We start from the raw sequence: 24,546 nt of genomic DNA, 5'->3' as shown, positions 1-24,546 counted from the left end.
TATGGTTGCAGACTAAATATTTTCACTATAGGGACAACTGATAGGACAAAACGATACTTCTGATTTTTTAACAGACCGAAAATAGAATATCAGACAAAATTATCAGCTGAAATACCTCAGCTTCTCATACTAATTGGTAGCAGTTTGAATGTTGGATCACCCACTTCAGCTTCCTTCTGTCTTTAGAAATCTTAATGACTCTTTGCCAAAAGAGATTAAGCCTGCTGCAAATGAGTGCTGGATCTGAACCCAGGCAGCACGTCCATTTGGATGGATTTAAATCCTCTGATAAGGTGACGCAGGAAGGTTTTCATTTATGTTTATTACCAGTGCATGCATTATGAATCAATCCAATATAATAAGTTGACTGATGATTTTCTATCCTTTTGTTAAAAGTTAAAAAACGATTCTGCTTATTTTTTCTTTAATAACATTGAAAAGCTGCTTTGAGTATTTGCTCATTCATCAATTGGGGTTATTTCAAATGAGAGAGAAGCTGCAAAAAAGCAAATGTGCCTTGCAGAAATAATCGTGTGTAAATTTCATTAGAAACCTGGGGTCTTACATAATGTTCTGTGTGGCCGACTGTTTGCATTACAGTTGTGTAAACCTTTGTGACCACCAGCCATTGACAGAGTTTCCACAAGTGTGTCATCATGTTAGTGCTCACACTGCTGTGAAGGCAGCATTTGTTGCTTTCAAACCAACCTTTAGTTGCAAATTTAGTGTTTTTATTACTCATTAAAATTCAGCAGGGGGAAATCTGAACAGATTATTGATCCGTGACACTAAACAGATTAATCTCTAAGATAAAAAAAAAAGTCAAAAGTCTTTCCCAGAGAGAGACTTTGATGAGAGTATGACCCAGGACTAAAAAAAGTTAGCAATGCCCCCTTGTGGTATGTAAAAATTATCGAATTGTAAGAAGTACAAAACAAAAACTGAAGTCCAGGTGATTTATTAAAATCTTTACACGGTCACTTATTACATCAACATCCTCCTGATATACTGGAATGATATGATTTATAAAGCATTTAAATAAAAATAAACATGTTTAAACATATCTTAACCAATAAGTTCGAATTGAACTCATCACAAATTACAAATTAAAATCAACATATCTCAGCTTTATGCCCTCACACTCATACACGCTCACTGATGCACACAAACACATGCACACACATGGGAACAGCAGGCAGTGAATCAACATGCAGCCTCTTTGCTATTCCCAAAAACACTTTCAAGTATCTTCAACATCACTGAAATATAGCTTTGTCTTTTCTTCTGTCTTGGTTCCAAATTCACACAAACATATTTCTGACTTTCTTTAAAACAACAACGAAACAGCAATACTACATGGTCTATGCTCAAAGTGCATGCCTGTATGTTCGTCTACCTAAGCCACAATGAAGAGAACAGCTAATAAAGGCACATGGAGCTGAATACTCTACTCTTCGCATGATATTCAGCTTGCTTTAAGTTTCTACAGAGCAGCACTTCCACTTAGCACTCACACAGCAAGTGTTGAGTATTGATAGAAAACACTGAGAAAATTTGGTCAGAGTCATTTTTGCCACAATGCAAACTTATCGTACCATAACATTTGTATTTGTATCATGCCATGCTTAGTTTATGTGTTACAGTAATGCAGAACTTTTGAAATAGTTATCCTAATTTTGACTGTCACAATGCAGTTTTTCTACAACATACACATCCAAACTGATTTTATGTTACAAAGAAAAAGAGTCAGTTGTCTATATACAGCAAACACTTGCATGTCGTCAGTCTGTTTCATTTGAAAAAGCCAGATGGTTTGGCCGGAGGACCCATCAACATACAGGCTTGATTCTTGTGTGTGATATGAATCTGTAAATTAAAAAAAATATATATAAAATCAGCATTTCAGGCATGTGACTTCATTGCATTAAGCAGCCACTGTGTTTCTGTGCCTGTGCAGTGTTTACCGTGCAGGGAGGCTGCATCCACGGTTCTCCATCTATCTGCATTGGTAATGCTTTCTTTGTCCTACGTGTAGAGAGGGATAAACAGAATGCATCAGGAAGGTCATGTGTCATTAAAATGTAAATGTATCTTCTTATGTAAATTAGCTAACCATGATCCCTAACTATGACCCACTGTTGAAGCTGAAAGCCCAGCCTTGTCATGTCTGAACATGTCCATGTGTCTTTTTTCCCCCCTCACCTGATGGTGATCTGAGAAGTTTTCGCGAGCCGCACCGCGCTCTTGAGTCCAGTGTAAATCTGGCCCATCTCCATCGCTCCTTCAAGGCCGACCACCTCTAATCGCCGATCACTGAGGTCTGACAAGAAAGCAGAGGCTAATCAGTCCAGAGAAGGAAGACAAGATTGGGCCTGAGGCAGATGCCACTTCTCATATTTAATCTGCATCAGAGTGGAGATCAATAACAGCAGCGGTTTGAAGCACACCAATGTATATCAATAATCATACATAATGTATAATCATCATGCACCTGCAAACAACTGCAGTTTACGTGCACTTATTTCTCTGTGCATACAGTGGCAGGATGGTTGGACTCAGGTCTTGGCTGACAGCATAGAGATGAATAGTTAGGAGGAAACTGATTTGAGAAGCAAACCATAACTAACCACCAGTGCAGAGAACCTCAAGAAAAAGAAAAAAACAACAACATTTTTGCAGAAGCTAGTTTCTGCTTCTTAAGATTTCAGCTGAGATGTCAACAGCTTTCAGCCTGTATGCGTCATCGTTTCTGAGAAGTTGGCTAATGTTAACATGGTGTCATTCAAGCACTGAAGAGGCACGTGGAAACTAAGCATCCCTTCTGTGAGAAATTAGGCCTACTTCAAATGAATGCTGAAATCTTCTGATAAGATGATGGAGGGACATTACAGTACAATCAAAAGAAGAACAAAGAACATAGAAAATAACACATAAACATTTTTTTTGCAGATAAGAATACAGATGCATTGAAATTTTGGCTTGCTATTCTGGTGGCTCGGTACCATAAAGTTCAATAACCAGATTACACAAATAGCGCCACGTACTTGTTTGTATGTATGCACTAAAACCATGCATTTAAGTGTTAATATTTTGGCCAGTCACAAAAAAGTTAAACACTTAAATGGACTATCGCTTTCAAAGAGAGAAGAGGGGTTGCCTCAAATAAATAAGATAAATCGGGATTATCTTTAACTGTGAATTATGTAGTAAATATGTTTGTAGTAGGATCCAAGAATAAATATATGGATATGGACAGAAGTGCAGGGTGGGCCATTTATATGGATACACCGTAATAAAATGGGAATGGTTGGTGATATTAAAGTCCTGTTTGTGGCACATTAGTATATGTGAGGGGGCAAACTCCTCAAGATGGGTGGTGACCATGGTGGCCATTTAGAAGTCGGCCATCTTGGATACAACTTTTGTTTTTTCAATAGGAAGAGGGCCATGTGACACATCAAACTTATTGGTAATGTCACAAGAAAAACAATGGTGTGCTTGGTTTCAACGTAACTTCATTCTTTCATGAGTTATTTACAAGTTTCTCTTTGTTCACAGCCATTGACATGTCGAAGAGGTTAACACGTGAGGAGCGGATCGAAATTGTGTTGATATCTGGTGAACGCAGTAACCGGGTCATTGCAGCAGATTTCAATGCAAGACACCCTACGAGACCACCCATCTATGGGCAGAAATCTGTGCCATCAGAAACTGAATTTGAATAAGTTAAATTTGAATTTGAATTGTAACTTGAATAAAAGCTTTTGAAAACTGAATTTGAATTAGTCTAATTTGAAATTGAATTTATGGTTTGAAAATGATCATCACTAAATTGAAATTGAATTTTATATATTGAAAATGAATTCATTTGCTTTGAAACTGCATTTTATCCTTTAAAAATTCAGCTCTCGAATAATTTCAGTTTCACTCTCACCATTCAGTTTCAGTTCTACAATTCAATTTCAGTTCCAAAATTCAGTTTTTTGGAACTTACTTCCGGTTCCGGTTCAAGAGTAAACGAGCGCAGATTAATAGAACTACGTTTTACCAGCGGGCCGAAAGTGTTACTGACGGGATTCTACAGCGTCTTGAGCTGAATTAAGACTTCAGAAGTCATTCGTCATGTCGAATGACCAGCGGATAAACTCTCAGGTTGGTAATAAATGTATTACGTGTATAAGAACAAGAGTCATGTTAACAATTGATAGCCGTACAGTAACTTTTATGCTTATTGTAGCTGTTAGCTAAAAAAAGCTAATTTAGCCTAGTTTGCCCTGGATTTAGCTTTGACAAACAAATATGATCGACTGTTTCTAATAGAAATCCAAAGTTGTCATCTTGTACCCTGTCAGAGCCTTGTATGCTTGCAGAGACCCCTACAGTAGGGAAACATGCAAAACAGCGTCCAAACCTTTGTATTTTAGCTTTATTTATGTCTTACACAGCATCCCAACTCTTTAGCTAACGTAATAACTTTAGCTAAAGTGAATAGTTAGTCTAATTCATTAGTGCAGCATTACTGGATCACCTCCGTTTGAAGTGATATGATATGTGACTATCACTGTGTTTAACTACCATAATAATTCTTAGGGTACTGAGTGCATGCTTAGTTTTTTTTTTTTTTTTTTTAAACATACTGCTCCATTGCTATGTTTGACAGGCTGAAGTTGTCAGGTCACCTCCTAAATCGATCATCTTTTACAGGTGTTTTGTGCCAGAAATGGAGTGTCCACTGAAGACTGAATCTCTACGCATTGCCATTGATCCCTCTTGTGCCTTCATCTAGACAAGAGACATCAACTTAACCACTCTCACATGCTCTGTACCTACATCACCTTCCCTGACAGTCGTAGCTTGGCTCATCTGAGGGTGAAATTATAAGAATGTGTTATTTTGCAAAGTGCTCTCTAGGGTTCCTAAATAAAATATGGCATTGAGGTCATTTCTTTTGAATTAATCCCTTCTTCTGAAATATAAGAACCTCTCCTGGTTTTAATGGCACTTTGGATTTCCTTACTTTCTGTTCCACTCCCAACCCCAAACAGATGCTGACACAGTAACATGGAAGCGGGAAAGAAGTTGGAAAGGACTACTATAAATAAACCTAATGCCTAACAATGAAAAATGTAAAATAAGAACAATAATAATAAAGATAAAAGATGAAGTAACAAGTTTTTTGTTTATTCCAAATGATCATCCAGATGTCTGTGACATGTGATGACAAACACCATAATGGAAGGCCTTTGTCATCACATGCTTAAACTCATATATTTTTGCATATGCTGAACAGGCAGTCAGACATGCTGTAACTGTGGGGTAGAAAACTGCATGAACACTATACGGCAGGGGTCTCAAACTCCAGTCCTCGAGGGCCGCTGTCCTGCAACTTTTCCATGTGTCCCTGTTGCAACACACCTAGTAGGTCATTAGCAAGAGTATAGAACTTGAATGCATGCTGAGTTGGCAATTCAGCCATTTGATTCACGTTACAGCAGCTCATGAGTGAATGAACATGGTGCAATAAAAGTATTTTAGAAGTATATGTTTCCAAATACATATATTTACTTAAATTTACTTGAGTAGGTAGGGTTAGGGGTTGCCACCTCAGCATGCAGTCAAGTTCTACACTCTTGCTATTGACCTACTAATTGTATTCAGGTGTGTTGCACCAGGGACACATGGAAAAGTTGCATGCATCCCTCGAGGACTGGAGTTTGAGACCCCTGTCATATGGAATATGACAGGTGTGGTTGAACTGCATGAAGACTCTGAAGTTTCTCTTCTCTTCTGGCAGGACAGGAATGTGGCCTTGTCCTGTGAGCCACCGTAAGGATGTACTTAGAGTAGAACTGGACTGTCACCGGCCTCAGGCTCTTCACCTTTTCAAAGACAAAGCAGTCATTTAGATAAAATATTAGATATTGTTTACCTGTAAATGCACAAAGAGAATTTAGAAATGTAATTATTGTCAAGAGTGAACAAGCACTGATAGTGTAATCTACAGCTGTGGCCAAACGTTTAGAGAATGAGAAGTGTTGTTTGTTTATTTACAAAGTTTGCTGTTTCAGTGATAGTTGCATATCATATTATATCACTTTAAACAGGTGATCCAGTAATGCTGTGCTAATGAATTAGACTAACTATTCACTTTAGCTAAAGTTATTAAGTTAGCTAAAGAGTTGGGATGCCGTGTAAGACATAAATAAAGCTAAAATACAAAGGTTTGGACACCGTTTTGCCTGTTTCCCTACTGTATTCAATTCAATTTTATTTATATAGCGCCAAATCACAACAAAAGTCGCCTCAAGGCCAGCTAGGGGTCTCTGCAAGCATACAAGGCTCTGACAGGGTACAAGATGACAACTTTGGAATTCTACTAGAAACAGTCGATCATATTTGTTTGTCAAAGCTGAATTCAGGGCAAACTAGGCTAAATTAGCGTTTTTAGCTAACAGCTACAATAAGCATAAAAGTTACTGTACGGCTATCATTTGTTAACATGACGCTTGTTCTTATACATGTAATACATTTATTACCAACCTGAGAGTTTATCCGCTGGTCATTCGACATGACGAATGACTTCTGAAGTCTTAATTCAGCTCAAGACGCTGTAGAATCCCGTCAGTAACACTTTCGGCCCGCTGGTAAAACGTAGTTCTATTAATCTGCGCTCGTTTACTCTTGAACCGGAACCGGAAGTAAGTTCCAAAAAACTGAATTTTGGAACTGAAATTGAATTGTAGAACTGAAACTGAATGGTGAGAGTGAAACTGAAATTATTCGAGAGCTGAATTTTTAAAGGATAAAATGCAGTTTCAAAGCAAATGAATTCATTTTCAATATATAAAATTCAATTTCAATTTAGTGATGATCATTTTCAAACCATAAATTCAATTTCAAATTAGACTAATTCAAATTCAGTTTTCAAAAGCTTTTATTCAAGTTACAATTCAGATTCAAATTTAACTTATTCAAATTCAGCTTCTGATGGCACAGATTTCTGCCCATACCCATCTCCCATGCTACAGTCAGCAAACTGCTTGCTAAGTTTCGTGAAACTGGTTCAGTGTTGGATTTGCCAAAATGTGGACGCAAGAAAACTGTCACTAATGAAGAAACATCAGTGGCTGTCCTAGCTTCATTCAGCAAAAGCCCACAGTGTAGCACTCGCCGCATGTCACTGGAGAGTGGCATTAATCGAACATCCCTTCGGCGGATATTAGCTACTCACAAATGGCACCCTTACAAACTCCAGCTACTGCAGCATCTCAACGAGGATGACCCAGATCTGCGCACAGAATTTGAAGAATGGGCAAAACAAAAATTGGAACAGGACCCTCAGTTCACGCAGAAGATTTTGTTCAGTGATGAGGCAAACTTTTATGTGAATGGTGAAGCTAACAAACAAAACCACCGCTCTTGGTCTGACACTAACCCACATTGGATGGATCCCTCCAAGACTGTTGGAACAACAAAAGTGATGGTTTGGTGTGGTATATGGGGTACAACGATAGTGGGTCCACTCTTCATCAGTGGTAACCTTAAGGCCACTGGATATTTGAAATTGCTACATGATGATGTGTTTCCCTCTTTATGCACTGAAGCTGGCACGTTCCCTGAGTTTTTCCAGCAAGATGGTGCACCACCACATTATGGGTGCCAGGTCCGAGCTTTCCTAGATGAACAGTTTCCTGGAAAGTGGATTGGTTGTCGTGGGCCAGTTGAATGGCCCCCAAGGTCTCCCGATCTGACCCCCTTAGACTTTTATCTTTGGGGTCATCTGAAGGCAATTGTCTATGGTGTGAAGATACGAGATGTGCAGCACCTGAAACTACGGATACTGGATGCCTGTGCTGGCATTTCTCCTGCGGTGTTGCTATCAGTGTGTGAAGAGTGGGAGAAGAGGGTTGCATTGAATATCCAACACAATGGGCAGCACATTGAACACATTTTATAAGTGGTCAGAAACGTGTAAATAACTCATGAAAGAATAAAGTTACGTTGAAACCAAGCACACCATTGTTTTTCTTGTGACATTACCAATAAGTTTGATGTGTCACATGGCCCTCTTCCTATTGAAAAAACAAAAGTTGTATCCAAGATGGCCGACTTCTAAATGGCCACCATGGTCACCACCCATCTTGAGGAGTTTGCCCCCTCACATATGCTAATGTGCCACAAACAGGACTTTAATATCACCAAGCATTCCCATTTTATTACGGTGTATCCATATAAACGGCCCACCCTGTACAGTATAGATGACCATAAAGGGGTCAAAATCACATACACGGGGTTATGCTGCCCTCAAGTGGCCGGAAAAATCAGTAACTCCACATTCAAAGTTAGACCAAACATCATCATATGGGTTCCAGTTTCATTGGACTGTTATCATAATTTGTGTAATTCAGAAACAGAAGAAGTTTGGTTGGAATAAATAGATTTTTTTATTACACCCTCTAGTACTGTTGCTAGAGCACTAACCCCCTGTCTTTTGGAGAAAATGTGGAAATTACAATGCAAATGACTACCATGTATTTTGGGATTGTCTGGTTATTTAAAACTATCAGAGAGAGAAATATGGTGCCCGCAACACATTTTTAATTGTGAAATTCCTCTAGGAAGTAAGTTTATATACTCTGGATATATACCGGCAGAATGGATGAAGAGAGATAAGTACTTAATGAACACACTGCTGGTGGCTCTTAAAAAGACTCATAAAGGAGTTGGTGACAGGTTAAACTTTGTGAAAAGTCTAATGTGTCTAATGGGAGTCGATGAGTCAGTGAACCTTACTTCTGTCCAATGACGCTGATGCTGACGTGAGTTTGAGGATAAGCTGAACTTTTTTATCAGTAAATGCTGCTGATAACATTCACATAGTGAATAAACTTCCATACGTTGAAGGAATGTAATCAAACGGTTTAACAAAGGGAAAATGTAATCTTTAGGACACTAAAGCAAACATAATGTTAGCTTAAATCCGTCTGATGTTGTTTAGTTTTCGATGTTGCTGGTTGTCAGATGTTGCACGTCTAATTTGCTGACAAGAAATCGTTAAAATATCAGAAATAAATAAACATATTATTGCACGTTTCTGTGTATTAGAGCTGTGACTTCAGGTCAGGAGATGAGGCTTGAGGTGAGGATGAATTTAGATAAACTTTATGCTTGCTGCTAATTATAATTGCATTAATTTCATTGTGTTCTCTCAGGACCACTGCTGTTAGATCAGACATCTGAATAATACAGGTCAACTGCAAAATACCTTGGGAAGTCACTTTCAGGATTTCTGGATTGACGATCACCTCCGGCTCTTCCTGCGCCGTCAGTCCCTTAGTGTCCACTTTTTTGGTCTCACCCCACAGGTTGGACCCACCATGCATGCTAGGAATGTTTAGGATAGCAACACCCTCAAGAGACACACCACTGAGATCCAGGCGAGTACCGCAACACTGGAGATGGTACAGCACACCGCAGCGTTAGAGTGAAATATCAGTGTGCTGTCTCTGATTGCTGTTTTGTATCGAGGCTACTTATTTCAAAGTAGCAAACTGCAAACTTGTGTGCTGTGCTCTCACCTCGATTGTTACGTTTTCGCTCAGTTTTTTGCAGGAAGCAGAGATGGTTTCTGAAGTGGCAAATTCAAAATACCACAGCTTGTTCTTCATTCTGCCGTTAGAAAAAGCGTCTCCTTTAGGTTTACGTGATACTTCACTTTCACAGAACATTTTCTCCTTTTAGTGCACGCAGCGCTTTAGAAAGAGTAGGAGTCAAGCAGCAACACTTGCTGCCACAGACATCTGCTGTCACCTCAAGCATTCGTGTCTTTTACTGCTTTAAAAAAAGCAGTAATTGCAAAGGCAAACAGGAAATATAGAAGTCAAGTTGCGAAGAGAAAATTTGCTGTCTTTTAGCTCTATTGTGTTGTTAAACTGTGCATCTGTTAAGCTATGAAACACTGTTGTATTGCTATAAGCAGGAATGCATTCGCTTTGTTTACTGTTCCTGACAATGTGCCCTAGAGACACATAATATTCAAACAAATATGCAAACCTGCTGTTGAATTTCTGAGGATGTTTTTCCCTCATTGTGTGAAACCGGTGGGCAATGGAGGCATCCTGCAAACACAAACCAATACAGCAATTATACGACCTACTAAACCGAAAATAAAACACTTCCTCTTGTATTACACATTTATGAGAAACTCACAACTCCAATAGAGAAGTAGTTGTTGATTATTTCATATGGCACTGGGTCACCCTCCTCTTGATTCTCCTCAGTGATAACCTGCACGCTCCAGCGATCCATCAGCACCTGGGAGCTCCCCTCAATGTCTTTAAGAATACGGTTCAGATCTTCACCATCATACCCTTAAAAATGAAGACAAGAAAACTGTAATTTGGAGAACTTGCTGAAGCCCATTTAATTAGTGCAAACACTGTCTGAAAGCACACATAGACAGTGGCGCCATAGCATGAAAATAGTGACCTGCAAGTATTATCTTATTTACATAAGGGAACACTTCATCTCTTCATTTCTCACCTCCTCCCCAGCGAAGGCATCGAGCAAGGTCATTTCCTGTGCCAAGAGGAAGTACAGCAACAGGTGGCCGCACCAGCAGATTGCCTTTGTCTGAATGCAAAAAAAGGGAAGGAAATACAAAGCGTGTAACAATCAATTTCACATGTGATGTTGTGAAGTTTATGCCAACAATCTCACCTATTGCATCGAGAATCCACCCAACTGTGCCGTCTCCACCGCACACCAAGATCCTGTACTCCTTAAGATTTCTGAAGAAACTCAAACTGAAAGAAATTTGAAAGAGATTTTTTGGGGAAAAAACTGTAACAGGAAGTTATGGAGGTTTAAGTAAGTATTCAGGATAATGTGGTAAGAAATAATCTAATATTAAAATCAATTTGAACAAAAACTCTTGTATCACTTTACTTACCCTGGTCCAGGGCCACCATTTGAAAGGTTGTATACTTGTCGTGGATTCAGTAAAAACTGAAATTTGCGCAGCACTCTGAAATAAAGAAAACAAAAAGAAAACCAAGTTGCACAACATTTATGGATTTGAAATCTCTTTTTCCAGTAAAATATTCTTTTCCGAGCTCACCTTTCTCCCTGCTTACCACCACTTTTAGGGTTGACGAACACTAGAAGAGGATGGGTGTTCAGCACAGGGCAGATCTGATGATTAATAAACAAATGTTACAGGTATTATACTAAAGGAATATAAAAAGCAAACCCCACACTAATAGCATGGTGTACATTTTCGAGCTCTTGTTATTCAGCTTTAATGAAAAGCTTTTGCTTGCATGAATAATACCTGAAGCACTTGTCCGTCAGGAGTGGTATTGAGCTCGCTGTCATCTCCTGACCCAGAGCAGCCATTTTTTACATTATTTGGTCTCTCCTTTAGGGAGAACAATAAAGACAGAGAGTAAATAAATCATTAAAAATATCATAGTGTTTCTTGGATAAAAAATATCTACACTGTGTACCTAACAAAATGCCACACAGGTGAGAATGATTTACCAATGAAAAAAAACAGCCTCTGGCTGATGTTATGTTTTGCGTTGGTGTGAGAGAGGCACTGTTTGCGTACTCTCTGAGCTGTGCATTTGCTTGAGATGTGCCTGAGGATAGTTGTGTACCTTTATAACAGGATATATGGCCCATGGAGGAAGAATATGGTCTCTGAGCAGCCCACACGTACACTGTGTTGACTCTTGGCCCACACATTGATCATGACGCTGTAGAATACAAATAAAATTACTCAGAAATACAGTGCAGATTTAGAGCATACAATAAAAAAAAACTGTATAGAAGGGGGGGATTCAATAGATACAAATGCACACAACAATTCCAGAATGCAACTAAATCGAATCTCCTCCTTGATTAGAAAATAATTTACTCAAATTTATTCCTAAATGAGTCATGCACTGATATGTTTGCTCACCATCGTGTGGCACCACACACAGTGTTTGCCTGTTAGGCCTTGTAAGCTCTTGATCTTCTTCTGGCATTTGTCACACTTCCTAGAGTCACAGTTCCCACTCACCCAGTCGTGTGTTGAAACCTGAAAAGTGAGATGGATTTTAAATTGTCCATGTAAGAGCACTCAGACATAGCATGAAATCAAATTTAGACCGTGCATGTGACTGTAAAGGTTGTCATGGAGACATCAGCATACCCCTATTTCTTTCTTTGACTTCACGTATGTCCTGGCGCAAGGGGCCGGGTTCTTGTTTGCGCAGCGACCGTGGACTGTGTATTTGCAGGCTGCACAAAACGACACACAAACCAGCTGTCACATAATTTGTAAATACATATAAATTACTGTGGTAAATGTCAAGGAGGCGGATGAGCATTGATTAATCCCCCCAAAAAATTAATGCAATTTTCAAATTAGACACTTCCTTGTGCCCTCTTCTGGTTAGTTCTTGTACTCACAGGTGCAACACAGTCCCTGCTTCCTCAAACCCAGCAGCATGCTGTGACACACGTTGCAGTAAACGGGCTTGTTAAAATTTTTCATCCTCCACAGGTGTTGCCCGTCTTTCTGGGTCATCTATTTGTTGAAACAACAGTCAATGAAGAAGTCAGTGCAAGAAAGGGAAGAATAAAACAGTTTATGATCTTTTATTTTGTGAATATGGTTTTCGAACAGAAAAATATATGTTTGCAAGAACAGAAGCTGTTCTCTCTTCCAATTCTTAGATATTAGTTCCACAACAAGGCATGATTTTCATCTTTTGTACCCATTCATTATTAAACTTAATGAGATGGCTCATTATGTAGTATGGCGGTGACTCTACATATCATCACACAACGCATAACTTCATGGACATTCAAATCAAAACTATCTATAATCTCGCTTAACAGAAGATTATAAAATTGTTTCAATCTGTTTACTGAGTGGTCAGCGTTCTTATCCAGATTAGATACTGAAACATTTTTTTTTTTAATGACAGGATGTATCACCTTTTCACTTGCTGCAAGAGGATCAGTAGACAGAATTGCAAATCAGCATACAGGAACTGTGAGGGGGCTGAATTCATGCACCCTAGGCTTCAAATGTCCACTGGTGGCTAGAAATAGCTGGAGGGGAAGTCCCTGGCATTGTTGCAGAGGCCAAACCCGGTGACACAATCTAGTTTGTGGGTTTAGGTCGCTGCAGCTAACTGTCAAACAGACTGTGCGTGACTTCTATATTGTTGGCAACACATTAAACACCCATAACACAAAGCGGATCTCATGAAACCACTTTAAAGTATAGGGCCTAATAATAAATGGATTCATTTTAAAGGGATGAAATGAAAAACTGAATTGTCAATGGAGAGTTCTAACTCTTGTGAATACTAGCCTCAGATTAACACAACTGGTCAATGCAAGCATGTGTAACTCCTGCCAAGTTAAGTATTTATAATAAAATAAAATATACCAGACTTATATACAAATTGTACAGATGGTGGTGGGAAACTGTTTTACTCTGTTTGGGATTAAAAAACTTTAGGAAAAGGTCAGAGTGACACGTAAGAAAAGTCTCTCAAGAGAAATTCCATTAGACCCAAAGATGTTTCTGCTTGGTTTGTAGTCACAAAAATAAAATTACAAAAATAACAAACAAATATGCTTGAGCTCTTTGGGTTTAAGTTTTTAAGTGCCAAAAAGCTGAGAGTCTAGCTCTGAGTGGAAGGGGAGGTGCAAGCATATAAAAATATTTCTTAAATTACATGGATTAGCACATACCAACAAAGGGAAACCCTTTTTGTCATTTGTTTTCTTTTAATCTTAGGGTGCTTTCCTTTAATTATTTCCTTAGTTGTATATACACGGCCCTAGCGCTAAGCACTGCTATAACATTCAAGCATTCATATTGTGCAGAATAAACGGAAAACACAAAGGCATTCTTATGGTGCAGAGCGTGCACTGGAAGGAATGAGATTACCACACCCTGTAACAGTGAGTTGGCAAAAAGGGCTTTAGGGAAAAGGAGGAGGAGGCGAAGGACAGAGGCGAGGCATGCGAGGCCAGGAATTTACAAGAGTAGTTACCACTTTGTGAGATATCTGCTATAAAAAGGAAATATATTTGAGCTTGGACTTTGGAGCCAACACACGCTCCTTTTAAAAGCACCTTTAGACCCAGCAAGACCAGCAAGGGAACGTTGTTCATGCCTCCTTGTACCCACTCATCCAGAGAAACTGTGCCGCTGCTGTCAGCATCAATTGCTGTCATCATGTCCTTCAGAACCTGATGAAATCACATTCAGTTGTTATTATCCAATCAGCACACACGTTTCTATTACTTAAAGGGCCATGTGGTTTCTGAAACTAGTCGAGCTGGAATCTGTAAATTGTATATGCAGAGAAGCTTATCACTTTATGAACCTCTGGCAAATGAGTAACAAGAAGTGCCATATAGTGTGTACCTGACACTGTTATGGATGTCTCGCGCAAATAAATCTGTCTTCACATACAGTTAGTATACGTTACCTAAGTGCAGTGCGTGCAGAACATTTGCATTACATTTATATTCTGGGACTTACCGGCTTGAGCTCTGACACATCCCAGTCGAGATATTCTGCAGCGTGCATCATCTGTGCAATAATCCGATCCACTTCCTGTTCAAAATGTAGCAGGCTTGTTTTAGTGTTGCGGCTGTTTTGAAGATGTTTTAAATATACTTTAAAAGATTTTCTCAACAACTTACAGAGCTGTCCAAAACTCCATTCCCATCTCTGTCATAAAGCCTGAAAGCAACTAAAGAAAGAATGGAAATGAAAGTGGAGCTGCTAGATGAGTCATTACTATTTTGGGCACAAAAGAAAACAAAAACTCACACTCCAGTTTGTCCCTGGGCTGGCCATCTTCAAGTAGAGAGAAGTAACATGAGACATCTTTAAGGAAGACTTCCTCTACAGGAGAGATTGAGGAGAGAGAGGAGGCTGTGAATTCTCTAGTTACCATATGTATACAAACAGTACGATGCAGGGATGTGGTGATAACTGCACACATGCCAAATCGGCCATGAGGCGAAAAGGGTCGGCTGAAAAGGCGGTAAGCTGTTTGTATGCACGGTGCGTATGTATAATCTCACTGGTACTGTCTTCTTGGCCGGGTTCAGAGTTTTGAAAGGAGCGGAAGAGTCTCTGGCAGAGATCCACAGGGAAGTCCTCCACTTCTAAATATGTCTTGAGAAACAGACGAAAGCCTTCTTCATTGATGCACTGGGAAAAAAACATGAATGGGAGAAGCATGTTCTGTTTACAGCGGTCTAGTGAAGTGCGAAATGAATGGGTTGAAGCTTATTTGTATATAATATGCTTGTTACTTCTGAAAATAAAAAAAGATAATACTATGAACAACTGTGTGAAAAACTTATATTTTACAAGTGTCGCTTTATCAGCTGTTCTAAGCTAAAATAGGGATTTGGCAAGATCTCAAAAGCCTAAAAAGCTTCTCAAATAGATTTAATCAATAATTTAATAATTTACCAGAAGAAAGTGTCTACAGGGTGTCATGTGACAATGACATAAAACAAAAAAATAAGCTCCTGCTTGAAGATTTCAGTCCATCTGTCTGGCATGGCATCTGTGTTTCTCACATGATATTATGCTGCAGGGCTAACAAGCTGTAGTCCCCTGATAATGGTGAACTACAAACCCATTTCTTGTTGCTATTCCATTTCCCTACTTTTTACCCTGCAGAGCTGCCCGAGTAATAAATAATATGAATGCAAGGCAGCCGGATCACACAAAGAAAAAAAAACCAAGGGAGAGAGACTAACGGAGCTGCACCACCAAAACACAACAACATTTCCAACAAATCATTTAAATGTAGTCTTGTAGCCGTATTTCTATTTTGACAGCAATTAACTTGTAACTTTATGGACGCAACTGTGTTCTCTCCCATTATGAAAAACAACATTTCATTCTTCTAATTAAACTCAAAGTGGCAAATAAACTTTCACTGCTGTAATAAATACTTAAGAAATTATTGTATTTGCTGTCTTCACAAATTAGTAGTCAGTATCAGCCATTGATTTGAGAAATCTTTTTTTTGCTGTTCAATCACATCTGAGCTTACACTGCATGAGGGAAGCCAGCACACTGTTAAACAAGGCCTTGCTGCGTGGGCAAATCTAAGGAGGTAATTTACATTTGCAGTCTCGCTTGAATACGCTGACGATATTTCTCATGGACAGCTTAGTCAGCCTGATCGATACTGCAGGTTGAAATCTAATTCATCAGCAAAGGATAATTAATAACTGCCCAATACACGTAAATCTTATTCTCATTTTACAGCGAACAGCTACTCTCAGACCTATTATTCTGTTCAGCTATGAAGCTTTAAGCTGGCATCTCTGTGAATTAGTTTTGGAGGGATGGATTTGACTGTGAACAGCAGGACACACTGTCCCCTCACCTCTCCATGCCTATGCTGGGCCAGACTGCCATCTGCATAGAATTCCCTCAGCACATCTTTCACCTTCAAGTTGTTGTCTGGAAGCAAAGACACGCAGGTCACACAGGGATACGCACGTATACTTCGTACATTTGACTTTGTGTGCGAACGTTTTTAATCCACACTTCTAAATGTCATCTGTGTATATGATTACACCATAAATATAGATTTATCTGGAGTACAACAAAATATATATATATGCATGCTCAATTTGCAGAAAAAGAGAATGTGGTAGACTGCTACCTCCTCTAGATATGAGAAACCATGAGCGAGTGTAAATGAGTGTGTGTGGGTGGAAGTGGAAGTGGAGGGGGGGTGTTAAGCGCTGAGAAAGCTGCCTGCCTGCCCGCCTGTCTGTACTCACATTCAATGTACTGTTGTAGCTGGATAAAGTCGACAGGGTTCAGTTCCTTCACCTCTGGGTTTGTGGGGGAGGACATGGTGCCTGCTTCTGCACAAACTGCCTGCCTGTGAACAAGCAGGCAGCGAGAGAAACAGTGAGATGTAGACGGAGAGAAAAGAGAAGGTGGGTGCACACTAGCCTGCCTCTTTGTAAAACATAAAAGCGTGGCTGCAAGCAAAAGATAGCATCTCACATCTCGCTCTGTAAAAATCCATGATTATAGACAGGGAGAATCACTCTTAACATCCAAACTTTCTTTGAAGCAGAAGCAAGAGTACACAGAACTGTGCACACATTAAAATGTCTTTAATCAGAAAAAAACTACAACAGGGCGTTATTAAATCAGAACGCAATATTGTCATTGTGCTCCAGGTGCATACACCCACAGTTTTTCCTCAACATGACAACATTTTTCCTCGTATGATGCACTAAAATGCAACTTCACTGCCAAACACAGCAAACTTTAAGCACTTGTGCTTTTACGCTGTTTGTTTTAGATCTCACACCATCAGAGTATGCGACTAGCCAATGGAAACTGGGCCGAAAGGCTTTCAAAAATAATTTGAGGCTAAATTTTCCCATGATGCCTTGTGTCTAGGGATTTTTTGCACCCAAAGTCTTTTTCCATGTACTCACTGGCCCACATTAGTTTTGCAAAGTACCAGCTACAGGCAGTATTTTGGTTTCATTTAGGACAAGAAGATGCACTGGTGTGTTAAAATGCACAGATAAACAATAAAACCTTGTGGAGAGGTTGCAAAAACCAAACTGGCTCGTCAAGGGGCCTCCCCGTTAAACAAAAGGAAGAGACTTAAATGTCACAGAAGACTGAAAGAGAGCGTGAAATTTGAATCTGACACAGAAAAAGAGCTTGTAAGTTCAATAAAAACTGGCCCGGCAAATCGTTCAGAAGCAAGGAAGCATGAAGTGCGGATGAAGATTTGGTATGTTTACTTTTAACGACTCCACATGATGGGGGATGAATTCTATAATGACAGGAAAGCATACAGCTCATTACTAATTAAAGAAAGAGGAGAAACTGGTTAATGGAAGGGAGCAAAGCGGCATCCTAACATCCTGTTTAATGTTGTTTTAGATGTGTGTGGATAAAAATGGTTCCTAAAGAAACGCACAGATAAAATCAATAGCAAATTTCTAGTATACCTAACATACTCGTGATCAGTGTTCTACAATTAGGTGAGCCAGGAAATCTCTCCATCACGTCTGGTACCAAGAAATAGCACACATGCTTTTCTGATTTACTATCCATTTCTTTAATGTTAAGGCAAAAAAACGTGTCACATTTTCCCATCTAGAAATGAAATATTGAATTAATAATCAAACAGAACCCTTGCCGTATTAAATAAATGAGAGGATACGTAGGTACAGTGTTAAATATTGCCGTAAAACTGACAAGACTCAGGCTGTTCAAAGATTTTATGGCTCCTCTGAACTTGTCACGAATTCTTTCTTTTACACATTTTCTCATCTATTATTATCCTGTCATTCTTTTGCTAAATTTACTTAGCTTTTCTCAAAAGGATTACACCAGCACTGGTTTAACCCGTGAATACTTCACACGACAGAATATTTTGTATTTGTCATTCTGTGCTATAAATCAGAGCGAGCTACATTAGGTTTTGTCTGAATTATATTACCATGATGAGGTAATGCAGCGAAGACTTTTTATAAATCAATCCGTTCTTCTCCTGCATTCCTGTACAGCGGTAATGGGTACTTGAAACCATTAAATACCGTTTATATAACACTCTCTAAGAGTACAAGTACACTATGCAAAAGTTTGAACTGTCTCCTAATTGATTTTATTACTGTTTAGAAATGGAAACTGGAGTGCAAAATAAGACTTCGAAGGCAAACAACAACGAAATAGATTCAGAAAAAAAATCTACATCAGGTTTGAAAAACTGAGAACACTAATCTGATGATGAACAAACTTTAAAGCACCCACTAGAAATTATGGTGATTTCATGCTTAAAAATGTGATAATTGATAAAATAATTACAAGAAAAATCATTTTTGTTTGTTTCTTATTAAAGAAGAGATTCGTGCACATGCTGCAAATCCGGTCTCATGAATAACAGAATAAAAAAAGTTCATGGTGGTGTTCTGTCCGGGCTGACGAACTGTAAATGTGCCGTTCACACAGCTGTCTACAGGCGTTATCACACATCTATGTGCAGTCTGTTTAGGCATCAGTGAAGGCTGCCTGCACCAAACAGGAAAATCGGAGTACTTTAAGAACATCCTGAGAAAATGAAATGAAATAATCTGAAATAACACCCACTCCCTTTGAATCCATTTGCTCTCTCTTTGGGCTCTGAAAGGTTCAGGCTGTCCTCACTTAATTCCCTCAAAAGGTCAGAGCTGTTGCCTAGCACTTTGTTTATGCAGCCGATCAGGTGGGCCAGGTTTTTATCGACAGCAAAGTGACACATGAAGGAATCATGAGAAGCCATCTGCTACTGATCACCAGATTACAGCCTGAACCTCTTTATTCTATAAATGTTCTGTCGCCATCTCTTTAAACACTGCCCCATAAATAAACTAAAAACAAGCTTACGAGTGAGTTTTTATTTGCAGATAAAAAGACACCTCATTTTAGATACGTTCTAGGTGTTTTTTGTTCATGATGTCACGAACAGCATCGTGCCTATTTTCTCTCCTTCCCAGAGCATCATGGTCATCATCATCACCATCATCATCATTATTGTCTGGTTCCACTAGATCTTGAGCCTATCTGAGTAATCTGATTCCACACTTCCTGATTAGATAATGATTTGCATGCACGATGCAGAGTGGGAAATCGGGACCAGTCAGGACAGGAAGAAGCATTCTATGTTCTCAGAGGACGGATGAAGAGTTTAATGCACACCGAGCCAGTTGTCTACACTCAAAAGCACGGGATGGATTTCTTTGAAAAATTATGGCCCTGACTAAATGAGCTTACTAAAGTGGACATACATATTTCAGGAGGTTTCACGAATACCTGAAGCTCAGTAAGACCAAATACAGACCATGTGACTAAGTCAGGTCAATAAGGTCCCACTGATAACATTAAATGGCAGATGCCTTATGAAGGAACTGTTTGTGTTCCTTTATATAAAGTTTATGTGGTAGAGTCTTGGCTATGTAAATTCATATTTGGCCTAAAAAGATTACAATTCTTCTACGTGATTTACTTTGATTTGCTCGACAGACAGACAGTTTGAGGTATAACTGTTTAAACAAAATTTTGCTCCATATAATCAGTACAGAATAAATGATGCAACGTATTCTGAGCAGCCGTGCACAGGAGCTACTGACGCAGTAGTGGTTCTTCAAATAGCACTGAAGAACAATTTAAATGTTAAAGTGGTTAGCAACGACTCATGACAGCAACATCGACTTCCCAAATAAACTTCTGAAAAAAACCACCTGTCTCGGGCCTGACAGCGGCTTTAACTTCTGACCACTTGCTCAAAAGAAAAAACACCAAAGCAACTGCTTTCACCACACGGAAAAAAAAAACCCAACAACAACAAAAAAACTACAAAAATAAAACTGGAGGATTAAAGCGACAGTTCCGTTTGCATTTTCCTTAACAGATGGCAAAGGTTTAATTATGAGCTCTTAAAGTCTTCATTTAAAACTGTCAACGACCCTAAAACCACCATGTTTACAACAGGCACTTGAAGGTATACTTGGGGATGACCTTTTTCCACGCAGGCTAATGTTTGTGCAAGCTGTCATAACGCCTACGCCTTGTGTCAAGGAAATCTGCTGTTTTGCAACACTTGCAGGGTGTAAGTCACTGACTCCGTCATTCTGCGGTTGGAAAACACTGCGTAGGTTCTTTGAAGAGAGAGAAGTCTACATATAATGTTGGCCATTTGTTTTTCATTGAACCGTGTGCCGAATGCATCGGGTTAACACAAGTGGAAGGACAGACATGTTTGGTTGCTATGGAAAGTGTTTCCCTACATCAGCTGCTCTCTGTCAAAGTGCTGCCATGGGTGACTAACAGGTAGGAGGATCCAGAGGCAGAAAGGGGGGGTATCCATTAGAGGGAAGGGGAGCCCAGTCATAACTGTAAGTCTTCCCCCTTCATCGGTGCCTCCTCCCACACCACAGGTCTTGGTTGGCCTTCAAAACTAGAGGACACGCTCCAAATTGCATTCTACATGCAGATGCTACTGTGACTCATTGCATGAAGAGGGAAACACTCCCCTAACTATAAATGGACTGTTTGCTTAAGGGGTCAGTTTGCAGGTTAAGCCTGAAGTTACAAACCACTAACTGGTGGTGGTGGAAAAATGGTACTTCTGCACATTTATGTAGTGCTTCTACTTCTGTTTTGTTTTTGTTTTTTGTTTTTCTATCTGTCTAGATATATATATATATATATCTAGATAGATAGATAGCTAGATAGATAGATAGATAGATAGATAGATAGATAGATAGATAGATAGATAGATAGATAGATAGATAGAGCACACAAAGCTGGGCCAAAACGATTCCACAGTCAGAATTGAGCATGCTCTGTTAAACGGGGCTTTCCCTTGTCTACCACTGTTTGGTGATATTTGAAGAATGCAAACTGCAGGCTCCAGTTAGGAGAAATACTGGATAATGTGAACATAATAAACATGGCTTGTAAATCAAGACAAAAAAAGACTGAACAAAAAACAACAAAAGCTATTCACCACAGCATGAATCACACATTTCTTGGAAATGTAGGCAAGGCTTTACATGCTCACAAGCTTCAAAGTGAAAGCAGCCCATCACTCTGAGTTCAGACTTGAATGTGACTTATATAATAGCTGTGTGTGCGTGTTTGTGTGTGTGGAGGCAGCCCCGTAGAACACCATACTGCCTTCAGAAAAAAAACCCTCAAACCTGCCCAGACTAGTGAGAGTGCATGCTGTCATATAACGGCCACATTGCTTTTATGGTGTGACTGTTTGCACTTATCAGGGAGTCTCGTCTGCTTCACCCACAGATCTCTCCACAACTAAAAATGAAACAAATGTCACATTTCTTTTAAAATGATCTCAAGTGCTGTTCAGCAGTATTTTCCACTATCATACCAGTAATTTAGTCTTTTCCATCCGAAAGAGCTAGAATATACAGATTGTCTTTTCTCATTCGGGATTTCCTGCATTGAACATTTTTAAATGGTTCAGTCAGAGCCAGAAAAAATCATGAGTGCTGTAAATACATTATTTTTTAACCAGTTTTGTTGATTGAGGCTTTATTAATTCTTGCATAATACATATTTTTGTTTCAAAATGGTCAGAACTAACGTGGAAATGCCTGGACTTCTGTCAAATAAGATACCTAATCTTTGCTTTTAATTTATGTGATCTGATCATGCTTACTTGTGTAGTTACCTCCAACTAAAGACCAATTATGATCTGGGAAAAGACCTGTACTTTGAGAAATTTTCTTCACTGGAAAGGATCAACGTTACAAGTCGCAGCATGCTACCATAATGTGATACTGAAAATTACTGATGTAGGACGCTTCATGCCACATTCACAGGTAGTAGCTCATTAATTTTAGGCTGGTTTGCTAATATAATAAAGGAAGGGAAGCTCATCCTTTCTCATATCCTGCAAAACTATAGCTGGAACATTAAAAATGTGCAAGTTAAACCAAAAGTCACAGAATGGGCTAAATTCTACTTAATTTACATCCTCTAGCCTGTGGTGCAAACGTGAACAATGGCACAATTGACCTGACTACACTATTGATTGTCTGTTCCTAAAAACCCTCTTGCAGCCACAAACAAATGAGCACCTCGGAGCCTCTTCAGCGTTAAAAATAACCTGCTCACAAGATGACAAAGGAAAAACTGCTCTGTAAATTAAATCACCTGGATGTAAAGCGTTTGCAAAACTGGAGAGTTTCGGACAAAAAGAGTGGAAATGGGGGGGACACAAACCTGATATCTAGACTGTCCTGTATGCTTTCTTTTTCCACTTAACATGGGGACTCGTGTTTTGCAGACAAATGCCAGTGAAAGGAGAGGTTTGAGTAAACAATGCAATAGTGCTATTCACCAACGTGCCCCATCACCTAGTTCACACCAGGAAGGATTTTGCCTTCCCAGTAGTGACGAAAACTCATACAAAAGCCCTTATGGGGTGTACTTATTGTTTTTTCCCACTGGTGTAGCACCATACCCTGCAACACCTGTAATCTCAGATGGGGGTTACTCAGATAAAATCCTATCAGGCAGTGTAATCACCCAATAACCTGTTTGTCGAGTATGCTGCTGACATGCTTTGACAAACAGAAAACACTAAGTGTTTTACATGAAGTATCTTTAGGTGTTCAGCAACCTACATGCTTACCATTTCCTACTCTGACACATGAAATAGGCTGACAAAGGTACCAAACTTATTGGCAAAGGGAACTGAAATTATGCATGTTTGTGGGGATTTTTAAAAGGCTGATCTGCTGAGTGAATTACTCTGTTATTAGCAGCAAAAAAGCACTAAGCTGAAAGCCATCGATATCCTCATGAATCTGCTCGGATCTTTTCATTCAATTCTTAATAGCAGCGCAAAACCAAGACGAAATTTTACCCTCTCTTATTTGACTGGGGCTCATCTGCAGCCGAAAGACGTATTGAGGTTTGCTAAAACTTCGATCAATGCGAACGGTGCAAGGTTTTGGTTTTTTGTCATTTACCTTTCCGCCGCCACTGTGTTGGTTGCCTTCACACAGTCCGTCTCGACGCTGTGCAGCAGAAAAAATCAAAACCAAAATCCTGCTCTCAGACGCGAAGCAAAGTGGTCGTTAACTTTAAACGGAGGCGGCGAGGTCTGCCGAGTGGAAGCGGTGAACTACTGCGCAGAGCAGCGACTGAGGATCCCTCCTGTGAAGCACCGCCTCAGCTGATCTGCGCCCTCCTTTGCTAGCCAATACACACCCGTTATTCCGGTCCCGTGCGTCCATCTGCAAAGTTAGAAAGTAATGCTTCGTTTAAATTATGCAGCTGTAAAAGCGCATTTATCACTCTGTATCCTTACAGGGAGTATACGCTAAAAGCTGCACCGTAATGCTTTCAACAGTCTTATCATTTGCAGCGCTGTTGTTGTTTTTGGTGTTGCTGTCCATCATGAGCCTTTTTAAGGTGATGAAGCTGACGTCACATGTTAAGGCGCAGAACAAAAAAGCCACCGTGGTTACAATAAAATAATATCAGCATATAACCCCTTCAAATTGCTTGTAACAACATTAACAAAAAAATAAATAAATACTAAACTAACTAGCTAACGTTACTTATGGCTACTTAGGCTACAGACCTCGAGCCACCTTGGTGTTGATATAATTTGTTTATAGCTTAGTTACCAATAACGATAAATATTAATTGTATTTACGTGGTTATAAGCCTTATAGAGGCTACGCTGTTATCTGAGGTATGCTTTTAATCAAATAGTGAGTAAACAGTGAAATACTGTAAATACTGCGGCTATGAACTCATATCTTTAACAAACAGTGCGTATTGATATCGAACGTGAACAAAATCCGGGACTATACTATTGCTGACGAGTTTTACGTTAACTTCACCCAATTAGAAACGAGTATTTTGTGATTAAATAATAAAAGGGTTTTTTGTTTTGTTTTTCTTTTTTGTTCTTTTTTACTTCGTTACATTTG

The 24,546-nt window shown here is 39.4% G+C and overlaps 1 protein-coding gene and 1 long non-coding RNA gene across 2 annotated transcripts; both read right to left on the bottom strand.

Annotated features, from left to right (window-relative positions):
• Positions 1 to 955: 955 nt before the first annotated feature.
• Positions 956 to 23,809, bottom strand: dgkaa (diacylglycerol kinase, alpha a). Its single transcript, XM_063464400.1, has 24 exons — positions 23,575 to 23,809; positions 16,840 to 16,943; positions 16,437 to 16,513; positions 15,109 to 15,238; positions 14,852 to 14,926; positions 14,722 to 14,771; positions 14,558 to 14,632; positions 14,146 to 14,262; positions 12,460 to 12,577; positions 12,200 to 12,288; positions 11,966 to 12,085; positions 11,661 to 11,759; positions 11,333 to 11,419; positions 11,120 to 11,193; positions 10,952 to 11,026; positions 10,720 to 10,805; positions 10,543 to 10,632; positions 10,210 to 10,370; positions 10,054 to 10,118; positions 9,579 to 9,669; positions 9,266 to 9,452; positions 2,203 to 2,320; positions 1,965 to 2,025; positions 956 to 1,866 (listed from the first exon to the last, which is right to left on the bottom strand). Exons 2-24 carry the CDS (start codon positions 16,913 to 16,915, stop codon positions 1,792 to 1,794), a joined length of 2,196 nt encoding a protein of 731 aa, XP_063320470.1. The 5' UTR covers positions 16,916 to 16,943; positions 23,575 to 23,809; the 3' UTR covers positions 956 to 1,791.
• Positions 5,161 to 6,780, bottom strand: LOC134618822 (uncharacterized). The gene is made up of 2 exons (XR_010091934.2): positions 6,541 to 6,780; positions 5,161 to 5,879 (listed from the first exon to the last, which is right to left on the bottom strand). It is a non-coding gene; the product is annotated as an uncharacterized LOC134618822 (long non-coding RNA).
• Positions 23,810 to 24,546: the final 737 nt, after the last annotated feature.

The sequence above is a fragment of the Pelmatolapia mariae genome, linkage group LG20, assembly GCF_036321145.2.
Source record: "Pelmatolapia mariae isolate MD_Pm_ZW linkage group LG20, Pm_UMD_F_2, whole genome shotgun sequence".
NCBI classification, from domain to species: Eukaryota; Metazoa; Chordata; class Actinopteri; order Cichliformes; family Cichlidae; genus Pelmatolapia; species Pelmatolapia mariae.
The sequence above is the reverse complement of the archived record's forward strand: the minus strand, read 5'-3'. Positions and strand labels throughout refer to the sequence as shown.